At 58.5% G+C, this 15,441-nt stretch overlaps 1 protein-coding gene across 1 annotated transcript in view; it reads left to right on the forward strand.

Moving 5' to 3' along the window:
• PARP1 (poly(ADP-ribose) polymerase 1) overlaps positions 1-12,608 on the forward strand; it is a 40,088-nt gene extending 27,480 nt beyond the window's left edge. The window contains exons 14-23 of the mRNA XM_036453575.2: positions 1,083-1,211; positions 3,214-3,297; positions 4,487-4,609; positions 5,012-5,140; positions 6,191-6,289; positions 6,974-7,126; positions 10,788-10,915; positions 11,453-11,514; positions 11,911-12,025; positions 12,193-12,608. Coding sequence (XP_036309468.1) covers positions 1,083-1,211; positions 3,214-3,297; positions 4,487-4,609; positions 5,012-5,140; positions 6,191-6,289; positions 6,974-7,126; positions 10,788-10,915; positions 11,453-11,514; positions 11,911-12,025; positions 12,193-12,274 — 1,104 coding nt within the window. The 3' untranslated portion in view covers positions 12,275-12,608. The remainder of the gene's footprint in view (positions 1-1,082; positions 1,212-3,213; positions 3,298-4,486; positions 4,610-5,011; positions 5,141-6,190; positions 6,290-6,973; positions 7,127-10,787; positions 10,916-11,452; positions 11,515-11,910; positions 12,026-12,192) is intronic.
• Positions 12,609-15,441: the final 2,833 nt, after the last annotated feature.

The following is a 15,441-nucleotide window of genomic DNA, read 5'->3' on the forward strand; positions in this document are numbered from 1 at the left end:
ATAAATACAACTACCTCTGATTATTACCACAGGGGTGGAGTTCCTGAGTTGCAGAGTGTGTGTGTGTATGTGTGTGTAAGTATGTATGTATGTATTTATTTATTTTTAAAATTTTTTTATTGATTTCAGCAAGGAAGGGAGAGGGGAGAGAGAGAAACATCAATGATGACAGAAAATCACTGATTGGCTGCCTCCTGCACAACCTCTGCTGGGATTGGCCTGCAAACCAGCTAGGGCCAGAGAATGTGCATTTAAATAAGGCTTTTTGACCTGTTAAGAGTTTGCTCCTCGGTGAGGTTAGAGCCAGAAGCTGCGTGTTTCCATGTTAAGAGTATGTACGTCCCAAAAAATTTCACAACACTGGCTATGAGCACGGCACAGGTCTCGGCACCGGGCAGCCCCGCGGTCCCAGGAGCAGCGCCACTGCCAGCTCCCTCCCCTCGAAGCACAGGCTTCTGCGGACATTGGTGGGCAGCATGGCCTGCCCCATGGGCTCAGAGAGAGATGCTGAGGCCTCCGGTGCAGCATCTCTTGGCGTGGCCTGGGCTGCCGGGCAGTGGGGGCAAGCCTCCTGCTTTCAGTTTATCAGGAGGGTGAGGGTTGGGAGTGGGTTGGCTAAGTTGGGTGCTTTGAACACTGTTGGGCTGCCTGGCTTGAGGCTTTGGGACCGTGGGGAGGGCTTATAGGCTGCATCCTTCATGGGGCTGGCCTGGGGAGGAGGCGGTGCAAGAGAAAGGGAGGATCTGTCCAGGTTTGCCCTCCTCTCTGCCAAGCACTTCTGGGTTGGGCATGAGTGGGCACTGAACAAACTCCATGCAGGACACCAGCAGCCGGAGGGCAAGAGACAAGGAGCAGGAAAGGGGGGGAGGGATGAGGGGGGTGATCGGTGGCGGTGCAGCTGCCGTGAGCAGGTGGGACGGTACAGAGGACTTGGGGGTGCCGGGAAGTGTCTGATCCTCTGCAAACTCTCACTTTTGCTGGTGGCACTCCATCCTGGGTGCTCTACCTGCAGCCCGAGCACCACTGCCACTGGGTTGTTTACTGACTTTGTTTTCCTCCGTTCCGTGCCTTTTCCCCCAAAGGATGAGGAGGCGGTGAAGAAACTGACAGTAAACCCCGGAACCAAGTCCAAGCTGCCCAAGCCGGTGCAGAACCTCATTAAGATGATCTTCGACGTGGAGAGCATGAAGAAGGCCATGGTGGAGTATGAGGTGCGGGCACCGGTGGTTCGGTCTGAGCCTGTGCTGGGGCAGTGGGCGCTCAGCAGCTCCTCCTGGGTTTGCGTCTTTGCCTGTTCTGGAGCCAGAGGTAGCCGAGGTGTGCTGAGGCCGGGGGTGCTGGCAGAGGTGTGCTGGAGAGTGTCCCCTGGGTTCCTTTGTGCCCCCTTGTTGCCACGGCAGCGTCTGTAGCATCTTCTCTGCGGCCTAACCAGCAGGCGGCCCAGGGCGCAGCCCACTCCCGCCGCTTGCTTCACAGATGACATTCATTCCAGCTGTTCTAGGAAGAGGCTGGGCCCCGGGCTGAGTGAGGGGGCGGGGCGGGGCGGGGGTCTGAGCCCCTCTCTCCTGCCCCGGATGGACTGTCCCACATGTCGCCCCAGCTTCCTGTACTCTGGTTTTCCTGTGATTGACAGACATTCTCACCTGAAGGGCTGGGCCCTGCCCGGGAACAGGCAGAGGCAGCCCGGAAGGAGGTGGTGCCCGCTCCTTCCTGGCAGGTTTCCCGCGGGGCCGGGTAACCAGGTGACAGTAAACATGGGAGCCCTGGGGCTTTGTGCCCAGGAGGGGCACCTGGTGCTCCCTGGAGGAGGAGCGTCTGAGCCCAGAGCAGAGGGTGCCAGGGGATGGAGGGTGCTCCGCCCGGAGCCGGGGCACCGGGACGCCTCCCTGCGCTGCGGCAGCTCTGGGCCGGCACCGCCCATCGCAGGGCCTCCCGGAGCCGAGCCGCTGCCCCGCCGGCCGCAGGGCTGTGCCTCGCGGCTGTTTGCCGGGCGTGGGGGCGGCTTGTGCCGCCTCAGCCTCTGCTTCCTGGCCTGAGTGTGTGTGGAGGTGCAGAGGAGAGGCCAGTCTTGTTAAAGTGAGCGTTACCACACACCACATGGGAGCATTGCTCCCAGCTCGGGTCCCTGCCCTGGGCCAGGACGTCCCCCGGAGCTCCTCCTCTAGCGCTGCTCTCAGGACCACTTTGTAATCCCTACCACAGACCAGCCCTCTTATCACACACAGCTCCGTGGTTCACCTTCCCAGAGTTGGCTTTAACTATTTACCTCCCGGAAGCCCGCCCGCCCTCCGATCGGCAGCACTGGGTGCGGCAGCACCTGGCTGCCATGGCCGTGGGCGCTGTTAGACGCTGGCCCCGCCGTGCCTGGTGAACTGGGCCCGTCTGTGGCTATTTCGCTTATTCCCCAAGTGGTGCCATGTCTCAGGTGCTTGTTTGGCTCCATCTGTGTCCCGGGCACTACAGGTGCCAGGGAGGCAGAGATGGGTAAGGGGGTCTGGGCCCCGGAACAGAGGATCCGTTGGGAATAGCCCCAGAGACTGTGTCTCAGGGTACAGCGTGGGGTCCCCGCGCACGGATGTGTGAGGGTGGGGAGCAGGCCGGGCGGTCACTCACAGTGGACGTGGCCCCCGATTACAGACAGGAGCCCAAAGCTGAGGGGGGGTGCACAGCGAGTAGCTGCTGACCAGGCCTCCTGGCTGCGGATCTGCTGTTCTCCGTGTCAGCGTCTCCCTCTCCTGGTGGTGATTGGGGGGGGGGGGGGGGGGCACAGCAGCAGTGCTGTCAGCGCGAACGTTTGGCCGTGGGTGGCTGATGTGAAGATGCGGGCGGCTTGCTGTGAACGTGTGCCCAGGAGCGGCTCTTTCTGTCACTTGGTGGTGATTTCCCTCTGGGACGGCCTCTGCTCTCCTGTCCTCGCTCAGGAATGAGGGGAATGCGCTGTGTCTTCAGAAGTGTGTGGCTATTTCACGTCCAGCATGGGGCTGGAGAGCTGGCTGGCTTCTCCCTGACACCCCTGACAGCCAGAATCTCCTCACAGACTCAGCCTGAGTGGGGGTTGGACTGCAGTCTGCGGAGCTGGGGGCTGCATCTCCCGGGGAGAGGGGCAACTCGGGATGCTTCCCTCAGGGCCCCAGAGGCCTGAGACGGTGGCCGCCCACCCCGCCCTGCACCTGCTGCCCAGAGCCGCCTCTCAGGGGACCCCTGTCTCCTCAGATTGACCTTCAGAAGATGCCCTTGGGGAAGCTGAGCAAAAGGCAGATCCAGGCCGCGTACTCCATCCTCAGTGAGGTCCAGCAGGTAAGCGAGGGCCGGCCCTGCGCCGTCGCGGCTGCCGGCGGCTCCCCGGCCGGCCCTGGTCTCGGGGCAGCGGCACGTTTATCAGGGTCAGTGCGTGCACTGGCCCCAGTTCGTGGTGACTGAGGTTTTTTCAGTTTGACAAGTGCTGCCCCGAGAGAGGATCGCAGTGAATTCGCAGTGTTTCTGTGAAGAGGCAGGCAGTAAACTTCCTTCTCCTGCCGCATAAAGAACTTCAGGTTTTATTTTGCGTGTCCTTCAGAATTAGGCCGAGTTAGTTATGCAGCTACTAGGAAGTTACCGAGTAGGAAGCTAAATACTGTCTTCACTTCCTTCATAGTCCCCCCTACAGAGCCTGCCAGCGTGCCCTGGGGGTTCCACGCGGGGGTGCGGGGGCGCGGGGGCGGGTTTGGACGCGGGGCAGGGGCAGGGGCGGCCTGGGGAAGAGAAAAGCCACGGAGCGGCAGCTGGGCCGGGGAGGAGCTGTCTGGCTGGAGCTGGAGTGGAGGCCTGGCACGGAGCAGTGAAGCGCGTGGGGGTCCTGCTGCTGCAGAGGGTACGGCACCAACAGGAAGGCTCTGCACTCACGGGCACCCACCATCTGGGACCGTGTCCCCACCAGTCACAGCAGAGAAGGCAGCAGCCCCAGTTGTGCGACTCAGACTGCGGCCTCGGCCTGCAGGATGCCGCGTGCTGCCCTCTGCTGTCCTGGGTCCACCTCTGCTTTCTGCCGGGCGGGCAGTGTCCTTGGTCCAGCTCCTCCCTCTCTGCGTTACGGACACAGATGTCACTGGGGCAGAAACGGGACTTGGCCCTCCTGAGCCTGCCTCCTCCTGGGCCTCCTGAAAGGAAATCCGGTCTTAAAGGTGAAGTTCACTGGACGGAGGAGGCCAGACTGAATGTTATAGCACAGGGTTTCCCCTTTTATTTCATTATGAGAAGCTTTAAAGCATCCGAAAAGCAGAAGGAATTTTATGGCAACTCCCATGAGCCACCACCTAGATACGCAGCTCACCCTGCGCAGCGGCCCTGACGCCCCGGCTCCCGGGCCAGCGAGACCGCGGGCAGCGGCTGCGTGCTGAGCCTCGCGGTTTGGGGGTGGGGGTCCTGCCGCTGCGAGGGGTGCGTCACCAACAGGAAGGCCCTGCACCCCGCGCGCTGCCTCAGCCGTGTCCGTCTCCCTCCCCTCAAGGCCTTGTCCCAGGGCAGCAGCGACTCCCAGATCTTGGATCTCTCCAACCGCTTCTACACGCTGATCCCCCACGACTTCGGCATGAAGAAGCCCCCGCTCCTGAGCAACGCGGACAGCGTGCAGGTAGTGCCCGGGTCTGCTGCCTGGGACTCCTCCGCATCGAGGGCCCCAAGGGCAGGGCTAGCTCTGGGGAGGCCCCTGGGTGTCATTGTGAAGTGGGTTCCGCCCACGTTGGGGGACGGACACGGGCAGAGCGGATGTGGTGGGGACAGCCGGGAGTGGGAGCCTCCCCGCTCGTGAGGCGGCCGGTGTGAGCACCACCTGTCACGGTGTGGGCCTCCCACCGCCTCCCAGCTCCCGCCTCCTGCCACAGGGTCACTCTGCGCCCCGGATGGCTGCAGGCTGCCCGGTCAGCGGGCCCCCTTCCCTGTGCGTTTGGCCAGTATCTATCTGCCTTGGGTTTTCTGTCCCAGAACTGGGCGAGTCGCCCTCACGTGGCCCTCGCTCAGGGGTCCTGTCCCCCAGGCCAAGGTGGAGATGCTGGACAACCTGCTGGACATCGAGGTGGCCTACAGTCTGCTCAGGGGCGGGTCTGAGGACAGCAGCAAGGACCCCATCGATGTCAACTACGAGAAGCTCAAAACGGACATTAAGGTACAGGGCCCCTGTTCTGAAGCATGCTCAGCGCGCACCCCACGAGCGTGGTCCCCAGGCCTCCACGTGCAGGGCCTCCCGGAGAGCTCCGAGCACGGCGGCTGGCCAGGCGCCGGCCTGGAGCCGCAGGCCGTGTCCCCGCAGCAGAGCGCCTGGTCGCCAGGCAGTTCCGCCACGGCCTCCGTGTGCTGTGGACACTGGCTGTGAGGGCCTGGCCGGTGGTCTTCCTCATCTCAGGGCTGTTTTAGGAGACTGTGGCAGGAGCCCGGGTGGGTTACGGTGTCCGTCTAAGAAGTAGACGTGCCTGATGGCACCTGACAAAGAAAGGCTGGTCCCTGTCCTCCAGGTGACGCCAGAGGCCTTGGACTTCTGCACGGAGGCTGGGCTGAGAGGAGCGTTCGCCTCGGCTCGCCCTGGCCTTGAGCTGGTTTCGTCTCCCAGGCGCCGCTGCTCAGCCCTGTGTCCTCCCTGCAGTCACAGCTGAGCCTGGGCGGGCCCTGCTCCTCGCTTAGGACGGAGCACAGGACAGTCTGAGCAGGGAGCGCCCCGTGGCGCCTCCGTGGTGGGAGGCTGGGCCAGTGCTTGGTGAAGGGGTTGTGCCAAGGGGCTGGAAGGAGCAGGATTCCTGTTCTCTGAACGTGGAACAGGACCACGTTTCTCCTAGCGCGCACGTTTACCGTGGATTACGTGGACAGGGAGGGAGGGGGCGGTGCCTGAACCGTGGTGTGCGTGGCCTGCGGAGTCCAGAGCCCGCACTCCAGCACCCCTGCCGCTGTGGATTGCAGTCTTGGCTTTGGGCCGCCCTCCTGGCCCTCGTCTACCTCCAAGGACTGGGCTGGACCTGGCGCTGGCTCCTTGTTCTGCAGGCTCTGCTGACAGAGCCCAGGTTCCTCCTTTCCCGGTGGCCCAGAGGAGTCGTGTCCAGGGAAGTGGGGCCTGGGCCCCCCCCAGCATGGGGCTTTCCTGAAGGCCAGGGCCTCGTGATTGTGCGCCTGAGCCTGTGCCGTTCCTCCCACCTGTGCGCTCTGACCCCCAGCCGCCCTCTCCTAGGTGGTGGACAAGGATTCCGAGGAGGCCAAGGTCATCCGGAAGTACGTGAAGAACACTCACGCGACCACACACAATGCCTACGACTTGAAAGTCCTGGAGGTAAGGCTGTCCGCCCCCTGCCGGCTCCTCCTGCTCCTTCCAGCCTGGGCCTGGGTAGAAAAAAACCAGGGGACATTTCATTCATTGAGCTGGAAACCAGCAGTCTCTGGTTTGGGTTGGGTTTATTCTGTTTTAAAGGACGTTTCCTAGCCTAAAACCTGGTTTTAGAATCGGAGAATGTATCAGATCTAAAGTGATCCTTGCCCTGGCCGATTTGGCTGTGGTTAGAGCGTCAGCCCACAGACTTGCAGTTTCAATCCCCAGCCCCAGTGGGGGCACCTGAGGAAGGCAACCAATCAATGTGGCGCGCTCTTTTCTTCCTCCCCTTCCTCCCTTTCTCCCTTTCTCCCCTCCTCCCCTTTCTCCCTTCCTCCCCTCCTCCCCTTTCTCCCTTCCTCCCCTCTTCCCCTCCTCCCTCCCACTCTGTCTAAGCATCAATGGGGAAATGTCCTCAGGTGAGGATTTTACTTTAATGACTGCCTCCTACACCTGTGACTCGCTGTCAGCTGTCTCTGCTGGATGGGACGCTGGCTGGTCGGTCACTCCCTCCGGCCTGATTGGACACCTTACTTACTTCAGGATCCTAGGCTCCCAGCTCAGTTCTCTGGGATCTGGTCAGGCCTCAGGTTAACCGGGGTAACATGGTTTCTCTCACCTCTCTCCTTTACTGACGACTCCAACCAGATCTTTAAGATCGAGCGTGAAGGGGAAAACCAGCGCTACAAGCCATTCAAGCAGCTGCACAACCGGAGGCTGCTGTGGCACGGGTCCAGAACCACCAACTTCGCCGGCATCCTGTCCCAGGGGCTCCGGATCGCGCCCCCGGAGGCGCCCGTGGTACGTGCCGGCCTGAGCGGGGTGGGCGGTGCTGCCCGCGCAGCGGGCTCCGCAGAGCTTCAGCCGGTGCTTGGGTGCACGTGCGCGTGCCCAGCGGACGGGCCGGTGGGAAGGTGGAGGCTTTGGCTCGGCTGTGGCTGGCGGGGGGCTAGGCCCCTCGCACCGCCCTGAGTAGGACCTTGGCCGCCGCCTCCTGACCGAGCTGCCGCTGGGAGTGCCCGGGCCCGGCTGTGAGGGCGGCTGGGGTGGTGACATGCAGAGAACAGACTGGCCGTGAGCCACGCTGAGCTCCCACCTGCTGTGCCCTGCCAGCGGGGCGACCTCCGTGGTGCTCCGTCTGCCTTGGGGATACGTGAGGAAAGCCTGCCAGACCAGGGTGGCGGGCGCTCTCACCCCCCTGGTGGCAGAGGGTCTTAGCGGTGGTCTTCCCAGCCTCTCGTTTCAGGGCTGTAAAGGGGGGCGGGGAGGTTGTGCTGTGCCGGGCACGTGACCTGACCTTTTTGAACCTCCTGTGTCACTTGCAAAGGGAATAAAGGAATAGCCGAGACCGGTTTAGCTCAATGGATAGAGCGTCGGCTTGGGGACTGAAGGGACCCGGGTTCGATTCCGGTCAAGGGCATGTGCCTTGGTTGCGGGCATATCCCCAGTAGGGGGTGTGCAAGAGGCAACTGACCGATGACTCTCTCATCGATGTTTCTGGCTCTCTATCTCTCTCCCTTCCTCTCTGTACAAAATCAATAAAATATATTTTTTTTTTAAAAAAAGGAATAGCCAGCACTTACTGGGAGTTCGCATGTGCCAGGCTCTAGGGGAGCATTGATTGGCTCGTGTAAGGCCCTAGGGGAGCATTGATTGGCTCATGTAAGGCTCTAGGGGAGCGTTGATTGGCTTGTGCAATGCTCACAGCATCCCCTAGCGCACACATGTCAAACACAAGGCCCGCGGGCCAAATCCAGCCCGCCAGGCCTTGCAATGTGGCCCGCACCTCGCTGTCATCACTGCACTCCGCTGCGTTCCATCACAATGACGCGCGGTGACATAGGAGGCTTGTGGCCTCGCCGGGCCGCCGTACTTGCTATCTATTACGCATGCGCATAGATAACAAGTCACGCGAGATTCAGGAGGCGTGACCTATAGTCCAGCATCCGATGTGGTTGTGCGGGTGGCAGAGCAGAGGAGAGAGTGAGTGTTCAGGCATAAAAAATACACAGCAGAAGCTGCCAGTTCCTGGCATAAAGTGCAGGCATAAAAATCGCAACAGAATCTGCTATCTGTACCCAGCCAGGCATTTATTGACTGACTTTTTTTTTTCTCCACTCCATCTGCCAAATCAAGCTATCCCTGTGCAGTTTTCAACTTTTTCCTTCTAACACAGATTTCCAATAAACTACATCTTTTACTGCCAATATTGATCCCAAAATGTCCAGGAAAAGAAAAGTTGACGGTGAAGGCAGACAATTTAATGACAAATGGGAAAATGAATACATGTTTGTGCTTAGAGAGGGCAAACCAGTGTGTATATTGTGTTATGAGACAGTGTCGGTGATGAAAGAGTACAATATACGTTGTCATTTTGACACCAAACATAATGTTAAGTATGGCAAATATACTTTGGAAGAAAAGCATAAAATTGTTAAAGAACTAAAAGGCAAACTACAATCACAGCAGCAAATGTTTACAAAGGCTACAGCGAAAAATGATGCTGCAGTGAAAGCAAGCTTTATAGTGGCTGAAGAAATTGCCCGTACTTCAAGGTGTTTTTCAGAGGGTGCCTTTTTGAAGCAATGCATGCTAAAAGTGTGTGAGCAAGTATGCCCAGACCAGATACAGAGTTTTCAAAATGTCAGTTTGTCAAGAAACACCATTGCAGATAGAGTTCAAGAACTCTCAGGAAATCTATCATCACAGCTGGCCGAACAGGCATGCAGTTATCTCACTTTTTCACTTGCTATCGATGAAAGCACAGACAACACTGATACAGCGCAGCTGTCCATCTTTATACGTGCTACGAAGACCGACCTCTCTGTCACTGAGGAACTTTTGGATGTAGCTGCCATGCATGGGACGACGACTGGTAGAAATATATTTGAGGCTGTGGAGAAATCTATAAATAATTTTTAATTACCCTGGGAAAAGTTGGTGCGGCTAACTACCGATGGCGCACCTTCAATGTGCGGAGAAAAGAAAGGCTTGGTTGGACTAATGAAGGAAAGAATGCAAAAAAGTCACTGCCACACACCCTTGATTACTTATCATTGCATTATCCACCAAGAGGCTATGTGTGGAAAAGTTCTGGACATGAATGACATAATGACCACAGTCATTAAAACTATTAACTTTATACGGGCACGTGGCCTGAATCATCGCCAGTTCCAGCAGTTTTTACAGGAGGTGGGTGCAGAGCATGGAGACGTGCCATACCACACAGAAGTAAGATGGCTGAGCAAGAGCGCAGTCCTCAAAAGATTTTTTGAGCTCAGAGAACAAATTGCTCTTTTCATGGAAAGTAAAGGAAAGCCCTTGCCTGAACTGTCGGATCCCGCCTGGCTATGTGATTTTGCTATGATGTGTGACATATGCGAGCATCTCGCCCAACTGAATCTGAAGCTGCAGGGACGCAAACAAGTCATCACAAAGATGTCTGACATGATCACAGCATTCCAGCGTAAACTTCAACTATGGAAGTCCCAACTGGAACAGGACAATCTTGCCCACTTTCCCGTTTGTTTGAGTATCTCAACCATTATTTCTGGTACTTTTCCTTGCAGTCGGCTGGCTACCAAAGTTAGCCGTTTACTAAGTGAATTTGAGCGGCGCTTCTCTGACTTTAGAACACAGCACTCAGGCTTTGACATCTTTGCCAATCCTTTTACAGTTGATGTCAACAATGTGCCCCATCACCTTCAGATGGAGATAATCGAGCTTCAGTCTGACAGTGGCCTGAAATCAAGGTTTCAGGATGTTGAAATTGAGGACTTCTACCCTCTACTGCCCCCTGACTCAATGCCAGAGCTCCGACTTCATGCTGCCCGTATTCTATCCATGTTCGGGAGCACCTATCTTTGTGAACAGATGTTTTCAATAATGAATCTGAACAAAAACAAGCACAGATCACGCATTACCGATGACAACCTCCATGCTCTTTTGCGGGTTGCTACAGCCCAAGAAATAAAACCGAACATTGACTCATTGATCCGGGGAAAACAGTGTCAGACATCTAGCCAGAAAACAAAACAATGAGCATTTTAGGTACATTCCAATATTACTGTTTTGCTTGATACCAATATTACTGTTTTGCTTGATAGCATGTGAGTTGGTTAACAGTACTGTTAAGGAAAAGATTGTTCCACTCATTTTAAATTCACATTTCTGGTTAACATTGTCAGTTTATGACTGTTCAGTAAACCATTCGGCCCGCGATTTAGGCTGGATTTTAGATTTTGGCCCCTTCTCTGATTGAGTTCGACACCCCTGCCCTAGCGGGTCTTCCCTCCACTCAGAGGAAAAGGACGTGGGTCCAGAGGTGAAGCTGCCCAGACCCTGCAGACCCGGTCACAGCAGGCTGCCGGGGGCGTGGGCGAGAGGACGTGTGCCGCAGCATCGGCTGGGCATGGCCGCTGGCTGCGCCCGGCAGAGGCTCTCAGTGTCCTTCCCCTTGCAGACGGGCTACATGTTCGGCAAAGGGATCTACTTCGCCGACATGGTCTCCAAGAGCGCCAACTACTGCCACACGTCCCAAGGAGACCCGGTGGGCCTGATCCTCCTGGGAGAGGTGGCCCTCGGGAACATGTGAGTGTGCCTGGCTTGGGCGGGTGGCGTGGTGGGGAGGGCGGGTGGGTTCCGGGAAGAGTCCCCTGGGCTGGGGTGACCTGGACTTTCCCTCCACAATTACAGGAGGGCAGGGCGGGTGAGCAGGAACCTGGGAATGGGGGAGAGGGAGAACGCGGGGGGTGGGGGGGGGTGCCTCACTGGCCCAAGGCGGGAGCTGGGAGCAAAGGGGTTGCGCTACACCCATTGCTCCCTGCTTTTCCGCCTCCCCCACTGCTGGTCAGAGGCAGCTCAGTCCAGTTCTAACGCCGGCGGAGAACACCTGTGGGTCCGGACGGGGCTGGCCCAAGCCCGCGTGGCTGCCACAGCCCGCACAGACCGGGGCTCAGCAGGGGTCACCGGCAGGAGCCGCGCAGAGAGCGTCCCTGTCGGAAGCCGGGGGGGGGGGAGGCCCCCGCAGGGTGATGGGCGAGGTTCTCGGGGTTCATCTCCCTCCCTCCCTGACCTCGTCTGCGAGCAGCCGTGTCCCCGGAGCCCTCTGAGCGTCCTCTCTCACAGGTACGAGCTGAAGCACGCTCTGCACGTCAGCAAGCTGCCCAAGGGCAAGCACAGCGTCAAAGGTGAGTGTCAGAGCTGCGGCACAGGCGGAGCTTTCTCCCGAGCCGGGGCCTGGGGCTCCGTCGTGAACAGCTGGAGGCTCGCGGGGGGCCAGCGCCAGCTGCGAGGTGCCTGGGCGCTGTGCTTTAACCGGCTCCGCTCCCGCTGCCCGGGGAAGGGAAGGGACGGCTTTGGAATGCGCTCAGAGTGCGGCTGGCGGTGCCCCGTGCACCTTCTCGTCAGACCCCCCTGAGCTGAGGCTGGTGCCGGAGCGCAGTCGTGGCCCGCAGGGTCCTGTCTGGAGAGGGTGGAGGATGAGTTTGTCCGTAAAGGGAACACAGAGCTGACCTGGGGCCTCCCCGCCCTGGCACCTTCTCGGCGTCGGCTCGGTGGTCTCACTCGTGCCTTCCGTTCCGCAGGTTTGGGCAAGACGACGCCGGACCCCTCCGCTAGCATCACCCTGGATGGGGTGGAGGTCCCGCTCGGGACGGGGGTGTCGTCTGGGGTGGATGACACCTCCCTGCTGTACAACGAGTATCCTTCACGGCAGCCCGGGGGCGGCCTCCGGGGTCCTTCCCTCCCGGGTCTCCCTGCACCGGTGAGCCTGGCCCCGGAGCAGCCGGTGAGCCGGGCCCGCCCTGCCTCTGCCGCTCGGCGCGCGCTCCGCTCGGGAACCATTGCCTCCTTGACACGCCCCCCAGGTACATTGTCTACGACACGGCTCAGGTGAACCTCAAGTACCTGCTGAAGCTGAAGTTCAACTTCAAGACGTCCCTGTGGTGAGCCGGCGCGGCCGAGGCGGCCGCTGGCAGGGACCGGCCGGGTGCCAGGGCGTGCCGGACGGAACCCTCGGAGACTCGAACGTGTTCAGCGATTTTTCCAAGCTTTTCAGGTCCACTGTTCAGGGGGTGGGGGTGGGGTGCCCTGCAGCCACAGCTGACGGGAGACGGGCGGGCAGGGGTTTGTCTAGAACAGCCTGGGAGCGGCCAGGCCACGTGAGTTGTGACGTCCTGGTGCCCCAGGAGGGAGAGCCTAACCTCACACTGAAGTGTTCTTTCTTAGTTTTGAAGAATGTTAAGCATTTATTTTGAGGTAAAAATAAAAACTAATTTCATAATATCTAGGCTTTCCTTTGGCGTTATTGTCGCCCTTCAGCTTTGGGGTGTGAGCAGGTGAAGGGCTGGGAGTCCGATAACCGTTCTCAGAAACGAGGACCTTCCCTTCGGCAGCAGCTGGCTGTGGGCTTCTGGTGGAGACACAAACTCCTGGCTCCCCTGTGAGCAACTGCCTTCCCGTTAGCTTACGTCACTGACATTTCCGAGGCCGATCATCGCTCCGTTGACGTGAGCGTGGCTGCGATGCTGTGTGTGGTGTTGGTCTCACCCTGACCAGAGGTCTGGTCCACAGAGACGACGGGAGGCTGGCGGTGTCTGTGGAAACCCCCCCCGCCCCCCCGAGTGTGCGGGGGGCGGGCGCACTGCCCCTTCCAGGCACCAGGCCCGGGGAGCCCTGTGCCTGCCAGGCAGGTGCGCTGGCGACGCCACGGCAGCACGCGGTTCTGCGGAGGCTGCTGTACACGTGTGCGCGGGTGGCCTCACGCTGCGACTGTGTGTCCGACGGCAGCACTTAGAAATGGAAGCCTGGTGTGCCTCGTGGCACTTTGGACCTTTTAGAGGAAGAGGGGGAGTGTGGGCCCAAGGGCGGAGTCACAGGCTGAGAAGGCAGCGCGTGAGCCGTGGTCTCGAACCCGAGCCGCCCTGGACATGTTGGCAGGGGAGACGGGGACATACTGCTGCAGACGGGGAAGCAGAAGCGGTTCCGCGTTCTCTGAGCTGAGCTTTGTGTGCTAGTGAGAGAGGATGATGGCGGCCGTTTCTAACCTGGGGCTCCGGGAGCCGAGTCTGGCTGCAGGTAGTTAGAGGAAGGCGTACACACCAGGCGAGGCGCTCGGTCTCCGATGCAAGCACGGCGATCAGCGTGCACACCGCGGAGTTCTCAGGTTCTCTGCGTCCTCGGTGTTTATGGACCCTTAGCACCGGGACCCCCTCCCAAATCAGCCATTCAGCAAGCTCTCAGGCTCCCTGATCCCGAATCTCCTGTTTCCTTTGCCCTTTTATCAGCCAGAGAAGCAATTGCCCTCACAGCACCCGATTAGACAGCCTTTAGGGTGGAGTGGTCGCTTCAAGCAGTGTTTCCCAAACTTGACTTATGGGTTCCCCTTCTATAATTTTCCTAACGCTGAGTACCCCTCGTCAAAAAATAAAAATAAAAAAATAAATGGATGTATTAGGCGCAGCTAAGCACGGTGCAGTGCACATCCCCACCAATTTTGGTGCAACGCGTACCCCCACCAAACTCTTCCCGTACACCTGGGGGTACGCCTACCACACTTTGGGAAACGCTGTCCTTGAAACTGGTTTCCATGGGATTCTCGTTTCTCTTTGCTTCTAAATGTGGAGCTGCCACATCACGTTCCAGTGTTCACATGTTAAAACTTGACGCCTTAAAGAACTTCGCAGTCCGCCCAGTCAGCATGGCTCGGTGGTTGATCGTCAGCCTATGAACCAGGAGGTCACAGTTCGATCCCCAGTGTGGGGCGTGCAGGAGGCAGCTGATCAATGATTCTCATCGTTGATGTTTCTCCCACCCCCTTCCTCTCTGAAATCAGTAAGAGTTTTTTTTTTTAAAAAAAATAACCGCTCCTGCAGCTTCCCAGAGCCGCGGAGGCTGCAGTGGGGGGGGGGGGGGGGGGGTCTCCCCAACCGGGGCTCCACCTGCAACCTTTTGGTGTACAGGCAGCACTCCAACTGCCGCCGGCCACGGCGTGCTCCAGCTGTGCACTGTGGAGGTCTGAGTATCTGGAATGGTTTGTCTTCAACCTGTTGGGCTGGCTTTTCTTGTTTTGTTTTGTTTTTATAAATTTATTTATTTTTAATATATTTTATCGATTTTTTTACAGAGAGGAAGGGAGAGAGAGAGAGAGCTAGAAACGTCGATGAGAGAGAAACATCGACCAGCTGCCTCTTGCACACCCCCTACCGGGGATGTGCCCGCAACCAATGTACATGCCCCCGACCGGAATCGAACCTGGGACCCCTCAGTCCGCAGACCGACGCTCTACCACTGAGCCAAATCGGTTTCGACATAAATTTATTCTTAATACTCACCTACGGTTATTTTCCCATTGATTTTTAGGGAGAGTGGTAGAGGGGGGGGAAAGAGAGAGAGAGGCATGTATGTGAGAGAAGCATATGGATTGGTTGCCTCCTGCATGAGCCCTGACCAGGGTCCGGGCCAGGGAGGAGCCTGCAACCAAGCTATGTACCCTTGACCAGAATCGAACCTGGGACCCTTGGGTGGGCATGCCGACGCTCTGTCCACGTGGCCAAACTGGCTAGGGCTGGCTGGTTTTATTTCACTCCAATATCCCCCACATCTGTTAAGGGTTTCACATTTCCCAAAGTGGTGCCCCTTAAATTCTGTGTTTCAGTTCCCAGAAGATTGGTTAATTTACTAGAGGCCTGGTGCATGAATTTGTGCACGGGCGGGGTCCCTCTGCCTGGCTGGCCATCGGGGCTGATGGGGGCGGGGGGTAGGGGAGGACAGACAGCCGACTGGGGGGAGGACTGCGGAGGGTGGCTGTGGGAGCACACCACCAGCAGCTTCAGCTCCTGCGTTGAGCATCTGACCCCTGGTGGTCAGCGCGCGTCATGGCAACCTGTTGACCAGTTGCTTGGTTTTTAGGCTTTTATGTAGAGAGATTCTTCTCGTTTTAAGGAACTGTGTCTTCACCCTTCTGCTGAGGGCCCTTCGTGCTGTGCCTCTTGGGGCTAAAGCTGGCTCGGGTCTGGGGCAGTGACAGCACCCCGCTGCCTCCTGGCTTCTGCCGGTGACTGCCTGCAGGATGAGACCGCAGCCTCAGTTTGCCCCTTTTTCTGGCTTCCGAGAGC

Source organism: Pipistrellus kuhlii, unplaced genomic scaffold (genome assembly GCF_014108245.1).
Source record: "Pipistrellus kuhlii isolate mPipKuh1 unplaced genomic scaffold, mPipKuh1.p scaffold_m20_p_25, whole genome shotgun sequence".
NCBI lineage: Eukaryota > Metazoa > Chordata > Mammalia > Chiroptera > Vespertilionidae > Pipistrellus > Pipistrellus kuhlii.